The following is a 24542-nucleotide window of genomic DNA, read 5'->3' on the forward strand; positions in this document are numbered from 1 at the left end:
CTCTCTCTCTCTCTCTCTCTCTCTCTCTCACACACACACACACACACACACACAGAGAGAGAGAGAGAGAGAGAGAGAGAGAGAGAGAGAAATAACAACGCTGAAATATCAATGTTTTTAATTAAAGTGCTTTGGTACCCATTAATTGGAAAACCAAAGGTCCTCAAGGGCCATTTCCCCTTACCATCCCAAATGCTGCCTCCGTCAGCATCCATTCCCCTGTCTGTCTCTGAGGGGGAGATGGGTCAGCATGGCTCCCTCCATCAGTTCAGCTGGGGTGGCTGTCATTTGACATATTTGCTTTCCCTTTTCCCTTTCAAATAATGTATTTTAGATTGTAAACTGTGATTTTAAACTAGGAACTGCTTTGAGTGCTTTGGCTGCAAGACAGCACATAAATGTAGGAACTCAATAAACTGCAGCTCTTTACTAGTCTGGATAAATTCTTTCATTTGGCATGGGTGCCTGGGAAAGCGCCTCAGAGGATGACCTAAGAACCCAGGCAGATGTACACCAGACAAGACCCTCCTTCATATGTGGACTAAGGCTGGCATACAAAACTGAATGGTGAGGGTGACCTCACTGAATGAAGTGAGGCAGATGGCTCCTAAAGAGGGAGTCAAATCACAAGTGGGGTTTGATATGCTGGGAATCAGAAGTGGGGAGGGGCCTACCACATTCATATCCTGCTTATGGGCATCTGATAGGCATTTGGTTGGCCAACATGAAATAGGAGGCTGAACTAGATGGGCTTTTGGCCTGGTCTAGCAGCCAGGCACTTTGTAAGTTTTAATTATTTTATAACTTTTTCAGTGGTGCAGTGTCCTCTCCATAGAGGCTCCCCTGGCACCCACACTGTGGTCCATTCAGTGCCAGTTGAAAATCTCATCTTCCGAAGCCATTAATTTTTATATATGGGTGTTTTATTCCCTAGCCTTCATCATACGATCCCATTCTGTGGTATAATACAATAAAAAAGCAATATTGTTTTAAACAATAAAGCAACAAACCAATAGAGGACATTCTTTTTGACAGCCTCTAAACTATCCTCCTTTTCACAGAGGTCTGTCTGACACTTTTATTATATAGCTTTTACCTTTTGCTGATAACACACCACATTACCCTGACCTTTGACTCTATCCAGCTATCCATTCTGATTGAAAATAGTTTTAGCTGATTTTAATCTTGAATTTTTATATGACTCTTCCATGCAACTCTTTCATCTCTGCTTGTTGTTATTACATTCATATCTCACCTTTCCTCTAATGAGGAAGCAGTTTTTATTTTCAACCCCCCGAGAAGTAGATTAGGCTGGGAGTCAGTGACTGGCCCAAGATCACCAAGTGAGCTTAATGGCTGAGTGGGGATTTAAAACCTGGTCTTCCATGTCCTAATTCAAAACACACCTGCACCTCACGGTTGTGAGGGTAAACATCTGCAGCAGGGAGCCTTTTGTATCAGTGGAGGCTGTATATGCAGTTGAGAACTACAGTGACTGGCAGAGGCTTCCCAACCCTACTTAGAAATTCCAGGGATTGAGCTTGGAACTTTCTGGGCTGTATTCAACTCTCTGCTTGTTGTTCTACTCTTGAGTAGAACTACTGCTGAATACCAACATCTATATGCAAGGCAGGTGCTCTCCTGCTGAGTTATGGCCTTTACCCACCAGTGTAATATTGGTGTATTAGTGGTGTCAGTATTTGGTACATAAACTGTGGAACCATGAATTTTGGTTGAACTTCAGGATGAAGAAACGCTGGCTGAGTTGCTATTTGCGATTGAACCTGGTGCTGGAGAACAGTGATAGCTAGAACATAAAGGTCAAGGTTTCCTGTATGTTTGCAGGGAGATCATGTTTAACAAATAGCAGAACACTGTGAAGGTTGCTCTTATACCATCTTTGTCCCAGGGAGGTGACTCAGTGGGCAAAAGCTATAGTTAAGTACATGATAAGTAAGCAATGATGCAGTTATCTCAGCAGGGTTGCTAATTAGTGTAGGTTGCATTGGTTTTTATTATGCTACGTACCTGACCACTGGGAACTGTGTGGAATCTCCCATCTACTTTCAGATACATCTAACAGCTGTCAGGTAGTTATGATTCCCAGATGTCTTGAAAGAAAGAAAGAAAGAAAGAAAGAAAGAAAGAAAGAAAGAAATGGTGCTAATAATGCTAAGCCTTTCAATCACAAGTTCACCTTAGGGGAAATTTTCATGTTTGTGCTTCATGATAGGTTTTCCTTGCTCACAGTTGATTATCCAAGATGCTTTCATAGTTTGGGCCTTACTGGAAAAGACTGAAAAGAAGGCTATATACTTCATAAATGAAAACAAAATTAAGCATGGCATTAGTGCTGAGCTGGAGAGCCTTTGACCCTGTTGTTGCCATACAGCTCCCAGCAGAGCAAGTCAACATAGCCAGTGACTGGGGATGATGGGAGTTGTAGTCCAACAACATCTGCAGAACCACATGTTAGCCACTCCTGCTTTAGTGTCTTATATATACTTTCACACACAAGATATATGAATACACAAGTTCCTTATAACTGCAAGTATAACAGCCTTTTAAAACCCAATGTCTTCCATGATTTTTGGTATCTTGCATGCTGAAATGGCATCTGAGCTCTGAAATGTAGCATTCTAGTGTAGCTGAGTCCTTAATGGGGACATCAGGCACTAAGAAACTACATATGTCAGGACTGCTTAAACTTCCCATTCTCTCATTAATTCAGAACTGAAGCATGCAACCAGCAGACTTGTGCAGTGAACCTGTTGCTGGACTATACCGCTTCAGACAGTTAGTGGAGAAGCCCATATTTAAAATAATGTCGGGAAGGAAAAGCCAGAAATACATTGGTGGTAACCAAATTACTGTTATTTTACAGTTTGCCGGGAAGATTCACACCAGTCTATAGTCTCGTGTGCTGCTGTGCTGCTTACTCCCATTGAACCAACTGCTGAAGGAAAGAAGAAGGAACAGCCAAAAATGACTGAAGTGACCAAACAGTGAGTGAGACGTTACAATATACTTCTGGTTTGCTTAGCAAAAAGTGAGAATAAGTGGCGTTTGCTTCACCCTGGCAAGCTAAAAAAATTTCCTTTAGACATTGCTATAAAGTTGTTTTATGGGTGCATTGTTGTCGAAATTTTCTGCAGAAGAAATAGTTTTATATGCCTATGGTATATTTAGTTGTGAGCTGTGATAGCAGAAGTAGGGCATAAATTAATAAAGATAATAAAATATTATTAATCCCTGCGTGTGCGCACACACACACACACACACACACACACACACACACACACTACAAAAGCACACTGAATTGACAGTTTCAATGAACACCTACCTATAACCCACAAGATCCCTTTTCTAAATAAATACAGTCAGGTTGGATTCTACCAGTACATCCATAGAGATAGGAATTTGGTTCTTGGCCAGTTAGAGCTCCCTTTGGATTGGCGTAATAGTCAAAATGTGTAGCCCCTAGTCAAAATGTGTAGCCACCTGATCTTGTATACATGCAACAGATTGAACTACTGGGTGGATAATCTGGGAAGAAGCACAATTAACCACTGGAAGACGAAAGCCCAGTGAATGATGTGAGAACCATGAATATCATGTTTTGTGTAGGATCAAGTACTTTGGCAATGCAGAACAAGTCATACTTGTCTCCCTGATCTCCCATAGCACTTACTTCCCCCAGTGCAAATTTGTATTATATTTCTCCAACAGCATTTACAGGTGAGTTCAGAGGAAGATGAAGCGGAAAGCTAATAAGCTAGAGACTTTGAACACTTCAAGCCTAGATTATATTTTTTTCACACATACTACCCTGCTGTATGACATTTGTTCAGAGTTGATTTGTTGTTTGAATTCATAGAAATAAAACAATTTTAAAAAGCGCATTGACATTTGGGGCAAACATTCCAAGTCTCCTTGGTGTTGCTATGGTGACAGTTCAGCAAGCCTCTGTTGAAGGAATGCAGATGCTAAAACTTCTTGTGAACTTTATTTTAGCTTGGTAGGAAGTGCCAAACATATTCATAAAAACACACACACACAAAAGCCCAGAGACATGTTGAGATGGCTACATAATGGAAGGGATGTGTCCTAGCTGAGAACACCAAAAAAGGAAGCTAGTTTGTGTTCTGGAAAATAAAGCACTTCTAAGTGTGGCTGATCACAGGCTGCCAGATGAAAGCTCATGCTGCCTTGCAAGGAACAATCTAAGGAATCTGGAAATACGTAATAAAGGTCTATTGTATGCTGAGGATTTCAGTGAGACTATGCTTTGTTGCTTGATGCTAGCAGCGTTGACAAACCACAGTAATAAAATGTCAGTGTATCAGAGTGCAACTCCACTGAGAACTGATTCACACAATCTATTTTTGTCTCCGCCATTTCCATGTTTATTTTGAGTGAGCTGTTGCTGTTATGCTGCTTCTTTTCCCTGTACCAGCCTGCCCCTCTCAATATCTCTGAGAGAGGGGCAGTGCATGGGGATAATAAATATTATTATTATTATTATTATTATTATTATTATTATTAATAATAATAATAATTTTTATTTATACTTTGGCCTCCCCGGCCAAAACTGGGCTCAGAGCAGCTAACATCAGATATATGACAAATCACCATAAAATCAAACAATCAATTAAAATACATCCTACATGCTAAAATCAAGTCAGAATCAAAGCAAAATCCAATCAGGATGCAGGAAAGGGCCTTCTCTTTGGTAGCGTCTTGCTTTTGGAATGCCCTTCCATCCCAGATACAGCCGACACCTACTTTACTTTCTATTTGGTACCAATTTAAAATGTATTCATTTGCCCAAGCAGATTTGTAATGGAGCTGGGCATTTTGTTTAGACTCAGGATAGAACAGCCTATAGTATTAAAGGAAATACAGTAATTGAAAACTTTGCAGTGTTCACATATGTAGGGATGAGGTAACAAATCATAGTTCTGCTGCTGTGGGAAATTAGGGGTAAGAGACTGGATTCCTGGACATTAATCAGGAAAGCTCTTTTTTAATTTGAAACTTTATGACTTGGCACTCCCATGGCACCACAGCACTACTTTTGGTAAGTTACAGTAACTTTCATTTGCAGTACTGCAAATAACAGTGACCAAGCGTATATGATGCAATGGTACATGGTGCAGAGGTTTAGAAAGACTGGCAAAATTAAATATCCTGGGAGGAATTAAATGGCATATAATATTCACCATAAAACTGGTGATGAGGCTAAAAAGCAATTCTAGAGACTTTAGATTTTGTTTCTCTTAATTGGTGCAAATAACATGACTTAACTAGTTGAATAAAGCCCCTTCAGTTCTTCAGATGCCCAGTTTGGGAGGATCATGTAGAGGGCCCTAATTGTTGTACATTGCAAAACCATGGAGCCATCAAAATGGAGTTATATCCAATTCAGCTTATCATCCTGCTATTATTATTATTATTATTATGGCAATGAAGTTTTTGTCATTTTGGTTGTCACTGGTGAGGAATCACAAACCATAATGATGTCAGGACATAGGGCAAGTTGGGGAGAGGGTGGGGCTTAATACAGAGCTGCCATTTTTTAAATAGAAAACTTGAGAGTTTCGCTCCTCCTTGAAAACTTTATCCCCATTCTCCAGGGGATATGGTGCATGCTGTTTCTGTTTGTAATCTAAATTGGTTGTATTAAGTCTTCAAGTGTGTGATTGATAGGTCCCGGGTTGCAAGGTGAGATGGAAGGAAGTAGATAATTAAGCTGCTTGTGCATTATCTGGGCAGATACATCGAAAGAACTGCTTTACTGAACAGGAGAGCACCTTATCAGATTTGTTATTGTAATGAACTGGTGATGCTTTTTATTATGCTGTGTGGCAGCTGTTAACACTCTCATAAAACATATTGCCAACCAGAATAATGCTAAATTGCTGTTCAAACACAGCTATCTGGGAAGCCAAGGTTACCTTGATGGCACAACAGAAATAGTCCACTGATTTACTCAGGTAGCACATTTCCTTCTGTATGGTATTGACTTGGCTACATCTAATCTAGCTCTATACCTAAGAACTTTAGAGCATTTTCACAGCCTTCTGGGTTCTGTGTGTGTGATTGCCCAGTGCCAGATGCACAGCTGATTGCAATTTTACCTGCCACATCCTGAGAGTCCTGTATTAATTTCCAGCATGCACTTGACCCCTACCCCTTGGCATGGTGAACAGCAAGTCTTGGTAATGCTAAGCCAATTTTACGCGAATCTTTTTACACAACGGTTTTTGACAAAATGCAATGGGAGACCACACTGAGGAATTTTTGGACAAAATAAATTTCATTTCCCCTGTTAGTGTTCAGAGTTGTGTGTGACCGCAAGTGTGCATATCCGACACAGTATATGGCACATTGGAAAGCTATGCTTTCATTTTTGATAAAATGAATTACTAGGCTTAATTAATGCAGGTAAAAACTTGTAAGCAAATGAGCAAGCCTGGAAAGTTTTTGGAAAGTATACTGAGATTAAGTGATGTTTCTAAGGCTCTGGGCCAATGGTCACTAAAGCCTAATCTCCTTGGAAATTAACCTGCATCTGAATGTGCATGATTTATTATTAAACACAGAATTTGGCTTAAGAGAATACATGCAGTTTTGTTCTTTTTTGGCAAAGGCAATCCTTTGATGAAAACAAGAACCATTAATTGTATATTTTGATTTGCTGAGTGACAGACTCTACTTACTAAGGATGCTCATAAAGTTGGTTTGGCTGAGGTCCTGGTATGAGTTTTGAAGGCTCATAAAGCTGACCTCATAGAAGAGGTGAACATTACAGGGCTCCTGAATTATTTTCCAGCTTGGATTAAAAAAAGCTGCCTTACAGAAGAAAGATGTGGAATGCTATGGTTTACGACTCCATATCAGATTTTCTGGAAAATTGACCAGTGGACTTGGCATTTATGGATATTTTGACAATTTGTCATCAAGTTGATTTAATAACATTTCCCCTCTGCCTCTCTTTCAAAATACAGAATACCTAGGTTATGCCCACTGGCCCACCCACTCTATACATCCAGCCAATCTACCCAATTCCCTTTAAGCAGAACTCACCTGACTGGGATGCATGATGATTATCTAGTCCAACAGTGAAGTAAGACAGTGAGGAAGGTGTCTCTCTTATTTCTCCTCTAGTGCACTTGGATTGAAGGTTTGACAGGGGCCTGGCAAATTCATTTGGAAAAATAGACCAAACTATTTCTGTTTTTTTCATTAGTTCCTTCTGAGTCAATCTAGTGGAAGTCTGTGTATAAGTTTCTAATGCTTGTCTGTCTTGCTAAGAGAAAAAAGTGAATTGCTGGAAGATTTTTTATTTTTGTATGTATTACAACATAGGTATAGAACGCAATATTCATTTAATAATAAAGTACCTAATCTTGCAATAAAGACTACATTATTACAATTTAGGAGGGAAATCTCAATAGTTAGTGTATCAGTTCCAATGATTAATGAATAACACACAAAAGTATGGATATGTAACACTTTTGCTATACTTATGTTTCAAACTTTGCACCATAAGGCTACAGTCCTTATGCACACCTGCCTAGAATTAAGTCCAATTGAACTCAGCAGGGCTTACTTTAAGTAGATAAGTAAAGGATTGCTCTGTATATTTTTTTGTTTGTTTTGGAATTCACAGTTATTGGTATTAATGCTTTTGATCATATGCTCATAATTATTCATAAATTTATTGCTAAATTTCTTAAGAGAACAAGGGAATCTCAACACAAAGACCTAATGATTTCCCCGCGAAATGTAAAGCCTTTGAGAAGCCAACTAAGAAATGATGTTCAATACAAATTGTCACTGAGCCCACCCTTTGTAAACCACATAGGAATATCTGGAGAAATTTAATGGACTACAGGAAAGAGCAGAAACACTTAAGCATTAATGCTATCTGTGAAAGTAGACAAAATTAATTTAGTAATTTGGAACGTTGCAGCATTTGAATTAAAGTTCCCTCTCAATAATTACAAATTAGGTTGCAGAAACAGATTTGCAACTCAGCTGTGAGGATTAATCAAGTACATTACTACAAGATGCTGTTTGCGAGTAATAAAACATCATAAAATTGAAATAAATGCAATATGTGCACGTGCGCACAAAGAAAACTAAGACAGCTCTTTTATGAGACGGATGTGTAGTGGATTAACAACACAAACTTGTGCATGTCTAAATAGAAGTAAGCCCCATTGAGTTCAACTGGACCTACTTTATCAAGTAAGGAGGCATGTACCATGAGGTTAATTACCTTGCCATGTTGTATAATAGGTAAGTTCCCCAGGCAGCCACAGCAGCACTGGAGCTGCTTGTAGTTTTATATTTTATTTATTTGTAAATGAAAAGATTTCTATACCGCTTCTCACCAATCTGTTTTCCTATATAATAGAACAAAATTGAATAAAAAACAATAATTTTCATTAAAAGCAATAAGATCATTTCCAGTTCTTGACTGGACAAAGTTCAATGTGTTAGTTCTGGTACATAAAGCCCAGTACGACTTGGGACTTGGATACCTAAAATATCATCTCTCCCCTTGTATACCTGACCAATCACACTGCACAGTGCAGAAGAGGGTCTTCTGCAGATACCAACTCATCAAAAGGTCTGCTCCCCCCAGATAGGAATTGGGTCTTTAGTGTTATGGCACCTATCCTTTGCAATTCCTCCCCTTAAATATTAGGCAGTTACTATCTCTGTTGACATTTTTGTGCCTACTGAAGACCTCCCCCCTTCAGCAAGCCTTTTAAACTAGAGATCTTTCCCAGTCTGCATCTGTATTGGAATTGTTTTTAGGAGGTTTTATTATCGCTTGTGTGTTTGCCACCTTAGCTCCTTTGGGACGAAGGACAGGAGATATAAATTTAATAATAATAATAGTAGTAGTAGTAAATCTTCATTTGATCTATATCCAGCTTCCTTTTCCTCCCAAAGGAGTCTGTCACAATGACCAGCGGCTTCCTGTGAGCAGGGCCAGTTGGATGGGACTTTGTTTTATTGATTATAGTTTAGAAATTATTTATTATAATTGTTAAGAGTGAATTTCTGTTTGATTTGTATATGCTGCTATTTAATATTATTCTACACTATTCTATTGGATTGTTGAATATTACTTTGTTTGATATGTTGCTTATTTTAAAGTTATGTTTTATTATCACATTTTTGTATTGGATTAGATTGTTATAAGCTGTACATTCTTTGTTTCTTCAGCTTGTAAACCACCTTGGGTATTATAAAGTAGAAAGACAGTATACAAATTAAAAGTGATGCTGCTGCTGCTGCTGCTGCTGCTGCTGCTGATAACCATACCTCCTTCTCAGCTGGTTGATAACTGAGATATGAGGGCAGTTGGCCGGCCCCATGTTTCCAGTGCTCAGAGGCTTACAGCCACCACTTTTGATTGCACCAGAAGGAAGCAGCTCCAACCGTGTAGTGGGTACATGTGAAAAACTGACATGTGGCCTATAGAAACAGTATTTTTATTTTTACCATACCATTATGGGAAGAGTATTGTTTATAGAAGTCAAAGTAAGTTTGTGATTTGCTTGTCAGGCATCATTTTAAAAATGAGAACATTTTTGGAAAGTCTAAATTTCTTTTTCATTGTGGAAACCTTCACAAAGGCATTGCAATAATCACTGTTTCTGCAATATACTGCTGGTGGTATTAAAAAAAGGAAAGATAACACCTGAAAGTGAAAGTAAGATAACAGGCATTATATAGAAATTGAATATAACCGCTGGAGATATTTTCCAGAGATAAAAATGAAGCATACAAAATGACAGTGTGGAGTCAAATTCCTAATAGATGATTGCACCATTTAAGTGTTTTTCCAATTTCCCCAGTTAAGTAGAACATTGAAGTGGATGAGCAATTCTGTCCTGTGTGAGCTCTTTAAATCCATGCTTAAAGCTGAATAGCCTTACAACAGGAATTGAGATCACTTGGTCCAGTTATCAGGATCTTACGATTTGGCTTTGATGAATGCCACATGTAACTACTGATCCACAGCCCCAGGCAGAGGGTGTATTCACAGTATTCCAAGAGTCTTGCCCCATAACAGTCCATCTTTCTTGACATGGTTTACACTGAACTTTATGATGACCACTTACAGGGCCAGTACTGGGATCAGCATCCTTTACAGCTTGCAAAGGCCCCAAACCTAGCAAGGGGCCTACTGATTTTGGAGCTCCCGATTCTGCTCTTCTTACTTGCTGGCATGGTCTGTTCACTTATTTTTTCTAAGCAAGTGACCATGATGGATGGAAGAAGAAGGAGCAGCAGCCCTGTTTGGGTAATAATATGCGTATGCTGACCATAGAGAGAGGACAAGTCACTGGGCAACAACCCCAGTAAAGGCATGGACCTTGTCAGTGATGGGCCCAACAAGGTCAACTTGCCCAAGGGCCTCCTAAAAGATGGAACTGGCCCTGATAATTGTGCATTCTCCAGTGGTTTCTTTCTTGCAGCCTGTGTCCATCAGCTTCTGTGCACCATGTTTATGTTTATTGAATACTCATGTTTTCTCTCCCTAATGCTGTGCCAGTTCAATTTTTACTTTTTCTGTAAACCACTTTGAGGTTTGCTTTTTACAAAAAAAAGGGGTGTATGAATTTTATGAAATAAAAATAAATAGATAATTTGGGGAAAATGGGGAGAGTAATGGAGGGTGGGTGGCAAAGCTGGATGGGGAGAGATTCAGGAAGGACAAAACACATAGTTAAACTTATGCTAGTGATAGTCATCTGCCTAGATCGCTTAAAATCAGAAAAAAAATCATGAAGATTAAAGGAATCAATGGCTCCTAGTTATGAGTGATATTATGCCACTGCCAGGATCAGGGGCAACATGCCTCTGAACAATAGTATGGGAACCACAATGGGAAGCCAGATAGTGGGTTACTCAACAGTCCTTTGGTCGGATCCAACATTGAAATTGTTAAGTTCTTAAATGAAATCCAGAGGCAGTGCAGCTCTGAATTCCAGCTTTGGGGAGATAACTACTGGGATCATGGCTTGTGGGCTTTCCAGAAGCAGGTGAACATTAGAAGAACTCTGTTAGTTCAGACCAAAGGCCTAGTTCATCAGTGTCCTGTTTCCTACACTGACCAATCAGCTATACCTATGGGGAACCCAAAAGCAGGGCATGAGGTACATCTGTCTGCCTGGTTGTTGGAAATTGAATTTTTGGAGAGATGGCCTCAAGGTCTGAACCAAGAGGGCTCTTCTTTTGTTTTTATGGTGCTGACTAGCTCAGCTTCTTTGTTCTCCCAGACCATACGCGTTCTCTGCTGACTTCTGGTCGCACAACACATTTCCAAATTGTCTGTGAAAGTAACAAGATGCTGAGTTTAAGGATGTTTATAAAATATATTTTTGTTACTGAACGTTTAAAAGACTATGCAAATGATATGAGATACCATTCAAATAAGAAACAATTAGCAAAGGACACAAAAGGTCAGCATCTGTTATTAAGATAATATGTTATGCCAAATGGTTTACATTCCATGGAGATATTCTAGCTAATCAAATTCTGCTGTGTTAGTTCAGCTTTTGATCCCTTGAAAATAACAAATAATAATCAGCATTGTAATATTAGGACTAATCTCAACTAATCATTCTTTCAGAAAGTTTCTCCTTTAAGTGATTCCAATTGCTGCAAATTGGCCAAGATTCTTTTGTTTCACATTACTGGTTAATTGTTTGGACTTTTCATATCAAGTATTCTGTAAAAGTCTGCTGTGAACATTCATATATTCGCACAGTGAAAAAAAATAGTTTTCCTATAATTTACAGTCATGGGAAAAATAAAGTATGCTCTTCGAATTCTGTGGTTTCGCATATGAGGATATAATAACAATCATCAGCAGATCTTAAAATAGGTGTATACACCCTCCGATGAACATATTGCACTGTGTCATTTATTTAACAGCCATGTGTTGTTATCCTTTAATACAGCTTAAGGTTTGGCCTTTTTACTAATACTACATACTGACTAACCATTTTTTAAGGAATTGGGTACTGTATATGGTGCAGAAATGGCTGCACCATTATAAAATGCCAACATTACAATCTTGACACTCCATCTTGCTTCACTGTGGTTTAAAATATTATCTTCCGATAATGTAGCCTATTGCCAGGTGCCACAGCAAATGGACGAAGGGTCCACTTTAATTCTGTACGTAAGTGAGGACTGGATTGGCACACTATTGTACTGCAAATCCCCTAATTAGTGACAACAAGCAAGGGTTTTACTTATATTTTGACAGCCTCTTCAAAAATGAAATGCCCAAAAGTACTAAATGGAAATAGTTTTGCTTTATGTGCATATTATCCAGTAAGAGACAGTGACAATGAAAATGTACTCCTAACTTCTTCCTTTCACTTTCATAAATGAAAAGCAACATGCTCTGCTGTCATTAACTACCGTTAAACCAATCACTTCCATGCCTGTAACACTAAGCAATTTAATAGTAGGATGTAGGTGTTTCTTTTAAGGTACTTAAAGTGTCTGGCATCTAGTTACTTTTTGCTTCCTTAAATCAATCCTGTTAAACATATTATGTTAATAGTAGCTGTATTTCTGTATGGCAGGTGGAGGACCCAAGACTATAAAAATAGTATCTTGCATTTAGTATCCATTTAGCGAGTGAGTTAGGATTTGAACCAGGGACTCCTGATTTCTAGCTCAGCCTCTTTGCCACATGTGGTCCACTTGTTTACCTCTATATCTGTGCACTAATTTCTAAGCTAAAAAGGTAAAGGACCACTGGATGGTTAAGTCCAGTCAAAGGTGACTATGGGGTGCAGTGCTCATCTTGCTTCAGGCTGAGGGAGCTGGCCTTTGTCCACAGACAGCTTTCCGGGTCATGTGGCCAGTATGACTAAACAGCTTCTGGGCTACAACACCTGTTGGGTGGGGATGCCACAGAAAGGCAAAGAAGTGTTTGTCAGGAGTCCAGGGGGCTGGCCCTTTAAGAGTCACAATCTTTAGATAACGGGGCAGAGTTTGGGAAAGATCGACTTGAGGCCGACACTCATCAGACCTCAGTCCTCATACAGCTTCTGCTTGCTGGAAGATATCCATGGATATTGGCTTGTACTTGTGGGTACCTGGTACAAGTGGGTCAAAGCAAACGTAACTGTCAATAGAAAAGTATTCATTAATATATTAAAATACTGTGGATTGAATACCTGGTGAAGCTTGATTGATGCTGGATCGAAGCCACAAAAGGATAGGTTGGAGGAACCCATTTTGCGTTATGATTTCATGCAGATACTATCAAAATGCACAAAGGTCTGAAGAGAAGACAATGTCACCAGGGACACTTTGGTCAGGGCTTTTGTGCTTTCCCCCATCCCCATTTTACCATCTTGCCTGAACACTACTATATTCTTTTCCACTTTTGTATTTAAAACATAAAGAAAGCAAAAGTCACAAAGTGTTTGGTTCAAGTGCTCACAACTCTTTCAGAAGCAGCATTTACCTCTTCACGTTGGATTAAGCCACTGATCATTTCACTTTTAAACAAAATAGTTGATCATTGGGAGCTGAAATCAATTGAGGTTGCTCAGGCATGTCTGAAGGCAGAATATGATCTATCTATATTTAATTAAGTAAATTGGAATGAAACCAAAGTAGATTGTTGGTTGTACTGTCCAGGCAAGAGCAGTAGTACTTCAGAAGTCATTTAGCTACAGCACTGTGGAAATCTAAGATAATAGAGCTATTGTTGGGGTTTCAACATTTATACTGCTCATTGAAGTCCAAATTGAAAACCAGTTTTTCATGGGCAAGTTGAATGGAGACAGAAGCATGGACATTGATTCCAGTCAAAAACTATTGCAGAGGCACTGCCTTTAAATACAAACCATTTACTTTTGTGGCACAGCATCTCTTTGATTAAAATTTCATTATGTTTGAAAGATAATTATCCTGCACTCAGTAAAGAGGAGAGTTAATTTGCATTTTATAGGGAGTTCATTTGTATTTTTTGCCATTAAGCATATCATCCTGACACTTAAAAAAATGTAGGGCTAAAATTAATACACCTTAAAAGTTTTTGATTAGTAACAACAACAGAAAGTACTGAGTTGTGCACACAGATTTTCCACGTGGGAATTCTGAACTTTGTCTCCAGTCTATGTAGCTGAATAAGAGCTATTTGAAGATATTCCAGCAACGTAACACTAGAGATGTTGCTGGAAGTCCATCTTCCTTGACTTGGAATAGAAATTTTGGTAAATTGTAATGGTCAGCTCCTAACAGTTTATAGCAAGTAGTGTATTCCATGTGTAAGGATTAGGGTCAGCAGAATGCATTCTGCAAGGCTGGGAGCATCCTGGGAGCTATAAGAGAAGATTTCAGGAGGATGGGGAGAAGGGACATAACACACACACACACACACACACACACACACACACACACACACTTCTCATGCTCCAGAAATGTTTCTTAGCTGTACTTTATAGCTGTAAGGGCTGAGATTAAGGGCCGCCTGCCTTTGTGGGGAGCATTCTTAATGTGACCTCCTAAAATCACTACAAGGCTAGCTGCCTGGAACACTCCTCTTAGTGACTGGGGATGCACAGCAACAATTTGTTGTGTTTCAACTTACATAGAGTAATATTCAAATAGTGCCAGGCACTAGAGTTCATTAAAGAAAAAAAACACCACATTACAGTGTGGTGAAGTGGTTAAGGGTGTTGGACTTGGGCCAAGAAGATATAGGTTTAAATTCCTACTTGGTCATGAGGCTCACTAGGTACCGTATTTTTTGCACCATAACACTCACTTTTTTCCTCCTAAAAAGTAAGGGGAAATGTCTGTGCGTGTTATGGAGGGAATGCCTACGGGTGGCATGCCTACAGATTTTCCTCCTCTAAAAACTACGTGCGTGTTATGGTCAAGTGCGTGTTATAGAGCAAAAAATACGGTAACTTTGGCCTATGACTCTCTCTCTCATCCTGGTTGTTTTGAGGATAAAATGGAGGGGAAGGAACCCCGTATATTGCCTTGAGCTCTTTGGTGGGAAGGAGAGACATAAATGTGTCCCTATTCCCTTCCCCCATGTTTACATAACTGTAAAAGTAACATCTGAAAAGTGCTTATGTTAGTTAGCTGTTAGAGAGAATGACAAATGTGATATGGATCTATTAGATCAAATCAAGTAATGTTTACATCCTTTTTTGTAATTTGTACAATTTCAGTTCATATTTTTTTCCCTGTGAAGAATTCGGCTGCATAAATCAGAGTTTTGTTTTTGCCTTTGGGCTTGCATTAAAAAGTATCCCTGGTAACAATGTTGCTGCTATTGTTGTTATAACAAGAATCTATAATTAAATTTATCTAAATGTTCTGTGCCCATGACAGTAAGCGAAGGACGAGAATAACAATTATTTTCTACAATATCTCTTGAGATTCAGTCAGCAAACGTATGCTTCAATTTTGCCTGCATTTGTCTTTGTAAAGCTGAACAGAACATGGCAGGACAGCATTTTATTGGGGGACGAGGGGGGAGAATTCCCTTGATGAGTTTTCTGGATGATAGGCCTATCATTATACACTATTTTCTCCTTTGTTTCATTCCATTATGACAAGTAATCAACAGTCCTCCATTTGGCATCTTATGTGCTTAGGGATGACTTGCACAATAGAAATACCTTAAAATGTCACTTACATAAAGGAGCACAAGAGTATAATTCCAGTTAAGGAAGTGAAATGGAATTTGTAGCAGAAAAGATGCTGAATCAAATTGCATGATATCTAATTTCCAAAGATAGCTGTTGCAGCATACTGAGTAACTGCACTGTGTTAGCTGAAGCAGAATCTGGACAAGTCCATCTTCTTCCTCCTCTTCCATTTTCTTTTGGTAATTGCAGCTGACTGTACTTAAAACCATAGTCCTTGTCACAGTTTGCAAAAGGGCAGCATGGAGATAAAGGAACTGTGGGGTTTTGTGCTTAGCCCTGCTTTTGATGCTTCCTCAAATGCTGGATTCTTATATATTAAACAGAATCCTTCTCTAAGTGCCTCATCTGAAGGAGGCTTTGAGGGTGATAGCAAGGAAGAGGGCCTTCTTAGTTGTGGCTGCCCATCTGTGAAATGCTCTCTCCGCTGAGGTCTGCCTTCATTGACATTGGCCAAGTAAAGACTTACTTTCCCCCAGGCTTTTGATGGACAAAACTGATGCTGTTTTATTGCTAGTTTGCTGCCAAAGTTTCCTTGGGTTCTTACAAGGGAGGGAGCCCATTTTTTTTTGTGTGTGTGTGTTGTATGAAAAAGTGTTAGTGTTAATTTCCTTTCTTTGTTCCTATGATATAATGTATTGCTGCTTATATTTTTATATATAAGATACTTAATAGGTTTAATAAATGGTTAGTAATAATAATAAATTTGGGCTCAGGGCTACATATGTGACACTGCAGACCGTTTGTACCCATGTTCCTATTTTTCCTTCTTTAGAATTCATAGCTACTGTTCTTGTAGCAGGCTTGTAGGAGACAAATGAACAATGTTATACAGCAAAAATGCCAACTCCCCTTTGTCTCCTTACATGTGTACAGCACCTATAAAAGTATTGTTAGACAGTTTCACAGCTGTAATTGTGGTGGAAATGTAGGTGTAGGATGTGTTAGCATTCAGTTTCCGAGGAATAGTTTTCAGTGTGGGAGGTGAGCCATCTCGTAAAGAGTGAATGGGGATAAAATGCTGTTCATTGAGAAAAAGGCTGGCTTTGAATTCCAGGAGCTTATTGGTCAGGTTCCCTCAGTTGGGTTTCTCAATGGTGGTGAGCTTCCCACTATGCAGCAGTGGAACATTGCTTCAGAATGCTGTGGTGCTGAGGCCAAGGAAGCTCAAGAGGCAGCTGATGGAAAGCAGGAGGACAATATGGAATAGGAGCTGCATGACACTTTGGGGAAAGATATTTGTTGTTGTTTAGTTGTTTAGTCATGTCCGACTCTTCGTGACCCCATGGACCAGAGCATACCAGGCACTCCTGTCTTCCACTGCCTCCCCCAGTTTTGTCAAACTCATGCTGGTAGCTTCGAGAACACTGTCCAACCATCTCGTCCTCTGTCGTCCCCTTCTCCTTGTGCCCTCCATCTTTCCCAGCATCAGGGTCTTTGCCAGGGAGTCTTCTCTTCTCATGAGGTGGCCAAAGTCTTGGAGCCTCAGCTTCAGGATCTGTCCTTCCAGTGAGCACTCAGGGCTGATTTCCTTAAGAATGGATAGGTTTGATCTTTTTGCAGTCCATGGGACTCTCAAGAGTCTCCTCCAGCACCATAATTCAAAAGCATCAATTCTTCTGCGATCAGTCTTCTTTATGGTCCAGCTCTCACTTCCATACATCACTACTGGGAAAACCATAGCTTTAACTATACGGACCTTTGTTGGCAAGGTGATGTCTCTGCTTTTTAAGATGCTGTCTAGGTTTGTCATTGCTTTTCTCCCAAGAAGCAGGTGTCTTTTAATTTCGTGACTGCTGTCACCATCTGCAGTGATCATGGAGTCCAAGAAGGCAAAAAAACCCTACTGCCTCTATTTCTTCTCCTTCTATTTGCCAGGAGGTGATGGGTGTTACGATATGGATGCAATGCAGCTGCAAAGTGCTAGCTTGAAAAGTAAACATGTTGGGAATGTTGGGACTGCCCGTGGGAAACAGAGGGACAGTCAATTCACAGTGTGAAGCACCGGAATTAGCTCAGAGTGTAATATGAGCTCTTCTGTTTGTTCCTGTCCAGGAAGTGCAGGAAGTTTTTGTCACTAGACTGCTGGAGCTTGAAGAGAGCAGTCACGTTTTTTGTAATGCTGCAAGGACAGAAATAAAAAAAGGTAAAGGTACCCCTGCCCGTACGGGCCAGTCTTGACAGACTCTGGGGTTGTGCGCCCATCTCATTAAGAGGCCAGGGGCCAGCGCTGTCCGGAGACACTTCCGGGTCACGTGGCCAGCGTGACATTGCTGCTCTGGCGAGCCAGAGCCACACACGGAAACGCCGTTTACCTTCCCGCTGGTAAGCGGTCCCTATTTATCTACTTGCACCCGGAGGTGCTTTCGAACTGCTAGGTTGGCAGGCGCTGGGACCGAGCAGCGGGAGCGCACCCCGCCGCAGGGATTCGAACCACCGACCTTTCGATCGGCAAGCCCTAGGCACTGAGGCTTTAACCCACAGCGCCACCTGCGTCCCCAAGGACAGAAATAAAGGCATGTAAATACATTTCTGTCTATCTCTTTCCCCTGCCGGGGGGGGGGGCAGGAGAGAGGGGTGTGTTCTTCTCACGCTGAGAAGGATCGCCTATTGCGACCTAGCCTGGATCTTGCTGGGGAATGCAGCCAGGGAGGTCAACAGGAGATCAAGCCGGGTGCCTGGGAGAGTTGCCAGTTTCTCCTGATAAAGGCTTGATTTCTGACAATGGGACCAGTGGCCAAAACCCCTTTTGTCTCAGGTCTGTGGAGTGAGACCAGGGTCGCCTCAGGACTCTGCGTTCTGCTCAGTGAATGTGCAGATGGCTGGAAGTGCCCTCAGTGAGGGGCTGATAACTGCCAGATCCAGATTGGAACAGCAGTTTGCTTCTCCCTTGCCTTCTGCCTCGGTGGGCATGAATGGCAACACAGTGGATGTTGTAGTAGCCCTGCCACTTCATGAAACCCCACCGCTGCACAGCCCAGCACAGCCCACTGGGCTTTTGATTTTAGCCTTAACGTGATACTGCTTTCTTGTGCTGTGATTATGCCTTGCATATTTAGTCACAGACAATGCTATGGGCAGCCCAGGAGCTCCGCACACACTGCCCAGGCTTGCACCCCAAAGAAGTCACTTTAGTGCTGCTGAGGCAACTAAAATAATATGAGAGGCTGCAGCTACACAGTGTGCACTGTGATTCTCCAGTGGTTTGGCTTTGCTCCTAGAGGCGCACTCCATTGTCTCTTGAGGCAGATGGATATTAACGACAACTGGAAAAATTAAATAAACAAAAGTGATTATGACAGTCATCATAAAAGAATGATAAATCTAGATGCCCTTCCAGCATATGTTTTGTTCTGTTGACTGTGTAATAATAATAATAATAATAATAATAATCCAGTAACTAACTAGTGTCTTTTATTCATTATTTACTTCAGCTTTATCTTCTTTGAAATTACACCACTAGCTGTTTTATGCAGAATGAAAGCTTTCAGGTTTTACTGTAAATTTTACAAGCATGTCCCCTATTCACAGACATACCTAGGGGGTCTGTTAAAAATAATAATTATGTTCCAGTTATTCTCCAGCCACTAAAAGATTGCTGTAATTATGTTTCTTTATATAAAGTTGCAATATCTAATTGTACATGAATAAGTCATACAAAAATATTATTGTTGTTCTTATATTCATCGTTATCATTGTTATTATTATTGCACAATACATCCAATTGTAATGTCATTTCGTGGATGTTTTCATTGTTGGACCTAAACTGCAGAACTTAAAACATAAAATACGCAAGTGGGGAACATTCCGAAAGGAAGATAATAAAAGCATAAGCGAGGTTTCCTTAACCAGGTGCCCTCCAGATGTTTTAGCCTACAACTCACATCGGTGCCTGCCGGCACAGTCTGAACAGCATTAGTTCTTTATATGTTTTGATGGGGGGGGGGTGAGGAAGAGAGGGGAGGTTAGTAGGTGGGGATATATCCCAAACTGTTGGAATTGATAATAATATACAGGTTCTAAGTTATTTTATCTATCAGGGCTGAATTCTTTAATATTGTGGTCTTAAGTAATGGTAGAATTAATACATTTCTACCCAGCAATCATAAAAGAAAACCACATTTGCTTCATAATAGAACCTTAAACTTACCGCAGCATAATGCTATTTTAGAAGTACGAAGTTTTCATTTACCATATATACTGATGTATAAGCCAAACCGAATATAAGCTGAGGCACCTAATTTTAGCACAAAAAACTGGGAAAACTTATTGACTCGAGTATAAGCCGGTTCACCACACCACAAACCTCCTGGTGGCGGCAAAGGTGGAGGAGGAGGAAGGAGCAGCCCGAAAGGACCCTCACTCAAGTATAAGCCGAGGGGGGCTTTTTCAGCATTAAAAAATGTGCTGAAAATGTCAGCTTATACTCGAGTATATGCGGTACTTTGATATCTGCCTATGTAGCTGTTTATATTTGATTCTGGTGTTTCTGGGCGGGGGGTGGGGGATGAAGAGAACATAGCAATATTGTCTGATGAGCCAGCAATGGTGTGCTTAGTTTGATCTCTAGAATATATTTATTGATTCCTATAGAAAAAGAATTAATCAGCGTTATGCCTGAAAGGCATAAATGTACGATTTACAGAAAACCATAAAAAAACTTTAAATAGCTGTTAGGAAAACAGCAAAGGCTACAGGAGAGATACCTACACGAATCGTATTCTATAATAGGTTATATATGGGGCCAATTTTTTGAAGACCATTCAGAATAAAGCAGCTAGGTTAGTAGCTGGTTTCACTGACTTTCAAAGAGCTTCAGGGGCATCCATTTTGCTTACATGTGCAATCAGCACTGGAAACAGCTTTTTTGGATCCAATGCTCTATTTGTAGATTGGGGCCTCTGCCCTATAAATCTGAGTTGATACAAATTTGCATATAATTATGTAATATGCAAATATATGTCCTCCTTTGCAGGTGGAGTGAAAGGTCAAAAATAAACCAAGGGGCCACACAACTGATAGGATTTTTGACAGGTGTCAACAGATGTTTTTCCCATAATTGTATTTCCACACTAGAAAAAGCTTAGCCTATTAAATTTCTGCCTGTCACACAGCTGTTAAAGGCCCAAGAGCCCTGCTTCCCAGCAATGGAATTCCTGTACCATACAAAGAATTCACATTTTGTGAGTTGTAAACCAGTTATGTTGTTGCTGGTGCTTCCTCACTTGATCTTAGGATGGCAGTGATACACTAAGAACCAGACCAGGAGTGGTATTTCAAATGCGGAGGGGTGTGTGTCTGTGCAGTGATAGATGGGAGGGTCAATAGAGATTTAAGCTGTGTCGCTGCCAGGTTTCAGATGCTCGTGTATGGATACATAAAGATTAAACTGTTAAAAGGGAACAAGTGTATTCTAAGCATATCTACAGTATTGTGATTATTTACAGTATGTATACCTCATAATGGGACATGGGTGGCTTTGTGGGTTAAATCACAGAGCCTAGGGCTTGCCGATCAGAAGGTTGGTAGTTTGAATCCCCGTGACGGGGTGAGCTTCTGTTGCTTGGTCCCAGCTCCTGCCAACCTAGCAGTTTGAAAGCACGGCAGTTCGAAGGTAAACAGTGTTTCCATGCGCGGCTCTGGTTCACCAGAAGTATTCATGCTGGCCACATGACCCAGAAGCTGTACACCAGCTCCCTCAGCCAATAAAGCAAGATGAGCGCCTCAACCCCAGAGTCCTCCGCGACTGGACCTAATGATCAGGGGTCCCTTTACCTCTTTATACCTCATAATAGATCCATTTCAATTGGGGTTTAGGCCTGATTGTGGCACAGAAACTGCTTTGGCCACCTCTGTCAGGAGAGAGACAGGGGAAATGTGTCCTTGTAAATCCTTTTTGACCCATCAGTGGCTTTTGTTACCATCAGCCATGGTATCCTTCAGGAGTACCTGTCCCGAGTTGGTAGTGGGTAGCATTGCTTTGTGTGGTTCCGGTCCTTCTTGGATGGTTGTTTCAAAAGGGTGATGCTTAGGGAGTGTTCTTTGGCCCTGTGAAGAATTCAGTGTGGGGTCCTTCAGGATACAATTTTATCCCCCATGCTGTTTAACATCTACATGAAGCAGCTGAGTGGGGTCTTCTGTTGTCTTAATTGCTCAGTTCCCCCAGGCAGTTACCTCACAAGGAAATTGGTTATGACTTAATTAACAATTAAGTAATGTTAATTTCCTAGGATTTAGAGATGTCTAATACACATTTTATGATGTCTGCCTGACTTAATTAGCTCTCACATATGCTAACTCTAGGTGCTTTGAAGTGGTTTTCACACACAATCTAATACACATACGGGTCCAGCGACCAGTTTTAGCACACCAGCCTTAATTAAGTTCTGGCACTAACTTGATCGAGAATTTAGGATGTCTTGCACCCCAAAATTCCTAATAATATCTTTGAAGAGTAAGCTTCCATATGTGTTGTAGGGAGGATTTTGAACATCACATGGCAGGATAAGGTAAAGGTACCCCTGACCATTAGGTCCAGTCGTGGCTGACTCTGGGGTTGTGGCGCTCATCTTGCTTTATTGGCTGAGGGAGCCAGCGCACAGCTTCCGGGTCATGTGGCCAGCATGACTAAGCCGCTTCTGGTGAACCAGAGCAGAGCACGGAAACGCCGTTTACCTTCCCGCTGGAGCAGTACCTATTTATCTACTTGCACTTTGACGTGCTTTCGAACTGCTAGGTTGGCAGGAGCGGGGACTGAGCAACGGGAGCTCACCCCGTCACAGGGATTCGAACCGCCGACCTTCTGATCGGCAAGTCCTAGGCTCTGTGGTTTAACCCACAGCACCACCCATAGCATCAAACAAATATGTGCTGCTCTCCCAAGCCCACATTCCTATCATGTTTGCACTTCTGTCTCAGCAATATCTGTACTGATTTGGTCATGTACACAAAATGCAAGATGGCAGGATTCTGAAGGATGTGCTGTATGCAGAGCCAGCTTCAGGCATCAGGCCTGTTGGCAGCCCAACTCTGCATTATAAAGATGTCTGCAAACGTAACACGAAGACTGGCAATATCCACAGTGCCTGGAGACAGGTAGTCAGGCATGTATCCACAGCAGTGACCAGAGGAGAAATGACCACTGGGAGGAGTGCAAAGAGAAGAAACTCTATGGTGCACCTGTAGCAGCAAAACCAGGCACCTGCATCTGCCCTACCTGCAGTGAAACATGTCTCTCCCGTATTGATATCTGTAGCCACCTCAGGCTCTGTAACTCTCCAATGGTTTGACTTTACTCCCAAAGGCACACTCCTCCATTGTCTCCCAAGACAAATGGATGCCAACAGCAGTAGGCTTCATGCCAGCCATGTAAACAGTTCTGTGGCCACATATACACCTCTCCATCTGCAATGCAGACAAGCAAAGAGGCATTGTTAGAGTCCAAGGACACATTCCAGCCCGACAAAAGCACTTGGGGAGAGTACAGATTAGGGCAAAGGAGGGTTTTATTCTTGCAGAGTGGACATGGCATTGGAGAATCCTAAAGGATGGGTAGAGAACCAAAGAGGGCTACATTTGGCCCCTGGATCTTTGGTGCATCCACCCAGCCTTACAATTTACAAAATCCTGATGCCATATACCATCCTGGATTGTACCAAATGCTGCTTAGAAAGTTACCTGTACTAGCAGTAAGTGTACTTGTTACATTTTTGAGAATAGCACTGCTGGGTTTTGCATTATATCCTGTCATAACAGTGCTCTGATTCACATAATAATTGATGCCACTTAAACGTTTCCACACAAAAGTTGTTAGATAATAATAATAAATAATATTAATAATAAACAAACACACAAATAAATAAATTATTATTTTTATTTATACCCCACCCATCTGGCTGGGTTTCCCCAGTCACTCTGGGTGGCTCACAGCATATATCGAAAAATACTAAAATATCAAACATTTAAAACATCCCAATACAGGGCTCCCTTCAGATTTCTTCTAAGAGTCAGCTAGTTGTTTATTTCATTGACATCTGAATGGAGGGTGTTCCACAGCGCGGGTGCCACTACTGAGAAGGCCCTCTGCCTGGTTCCCTGTAGATTCACTTCTCACAGTGAGGGAACCGACAGAAGGCCCTCAGAGCTGGACCTCAGTGTCCGGGCTGAATGATGGGGGTGGAGATGCTCCTTCAGGTATACTGGGCCGAAGCTGTTTAGGGCTTTAAAGGACAGCACCAACACTTTGAATTGTGCTTGGAAACGCAATGGGAGCCAATGAATATCCTTTAGGACCGATATTATAGTCTCTCTCTCTCTCTCTCTCTCTCTCTCTCTCTCTCTCTGTGTGTGTGTGTGTGTCTTTCTGTCTGTCTGTCTGTCTGTCTGTCTGTCAGTTCTTGAACTATAAGCAGATATATTTTGCAGAGCTTTTCAACAATAGAATTTCATGCCTAGCATTATAGAATAAAGTTCATAGTTCCCCAGACATAACTGTGAAGGGAATACTGTATGTATAAAAGAGTCAGATAGGCAGCAGTGGAGAAAATAAAGAGAGAAAAGGATTCTCTGTACATCTTTTATTTTGATCAGGAACTGGGCCAGAAGGATTGAGTTTTTCACCTTTTACATTCATTTCATTGCTCATGTAGGCAAACCTACAATAACACATAGACTATGGATACCCATAATCCATCGGGGGGGGGGCGCTTGCTTTTCCAGCATCTCATTACTGGGGTCGCTCTTACACATTTCAGCACACTGTTTTCTTTGGAACATTTCAACCATTTGTATAATTCTACATCCATTGCGACAGCATTG

The 24542-nt window shown here is 40.9% G+C and overlaps 1 protein-coding gene across 6 annotated transcripts in view; it reads left to right on the forward strand.

Annotated features, from left to right (window-relative positions):
• Positions 1-24542, forward strand: part of CCSER1 (coiled-coil serine rich protein 1) — a 725174-nt gene that overhangs the window by 213101 nt on the left and 487531 nt on the right. For all 6 annotated transcript variants that reach the window (XM_079990786.1, XM_079990785.1, XM_079990787.1 and 3 more), the window contains exon 5: positions 2885-3005. In XM_079990786.1, coding sequence (XP_079846912.1) covers positions 2885-3005 — 121 coding nt within the window. The remainder of the gene's footprint in view (positions 1-2884; positions 3006-24542) is intronic.

The sequence above is a fragment of the Podarcis cretensis genome (genome assembly GCF_951804945.1).
Source record: "Podarcis cretensis genome assembly, chromosome: 9".
Lineage (NCBI taxonomy): Eukaryota > Metazoa > Chordata > Lepidosauria > Squamata > Lacertidae > Podarcis > Podarcis cretensis.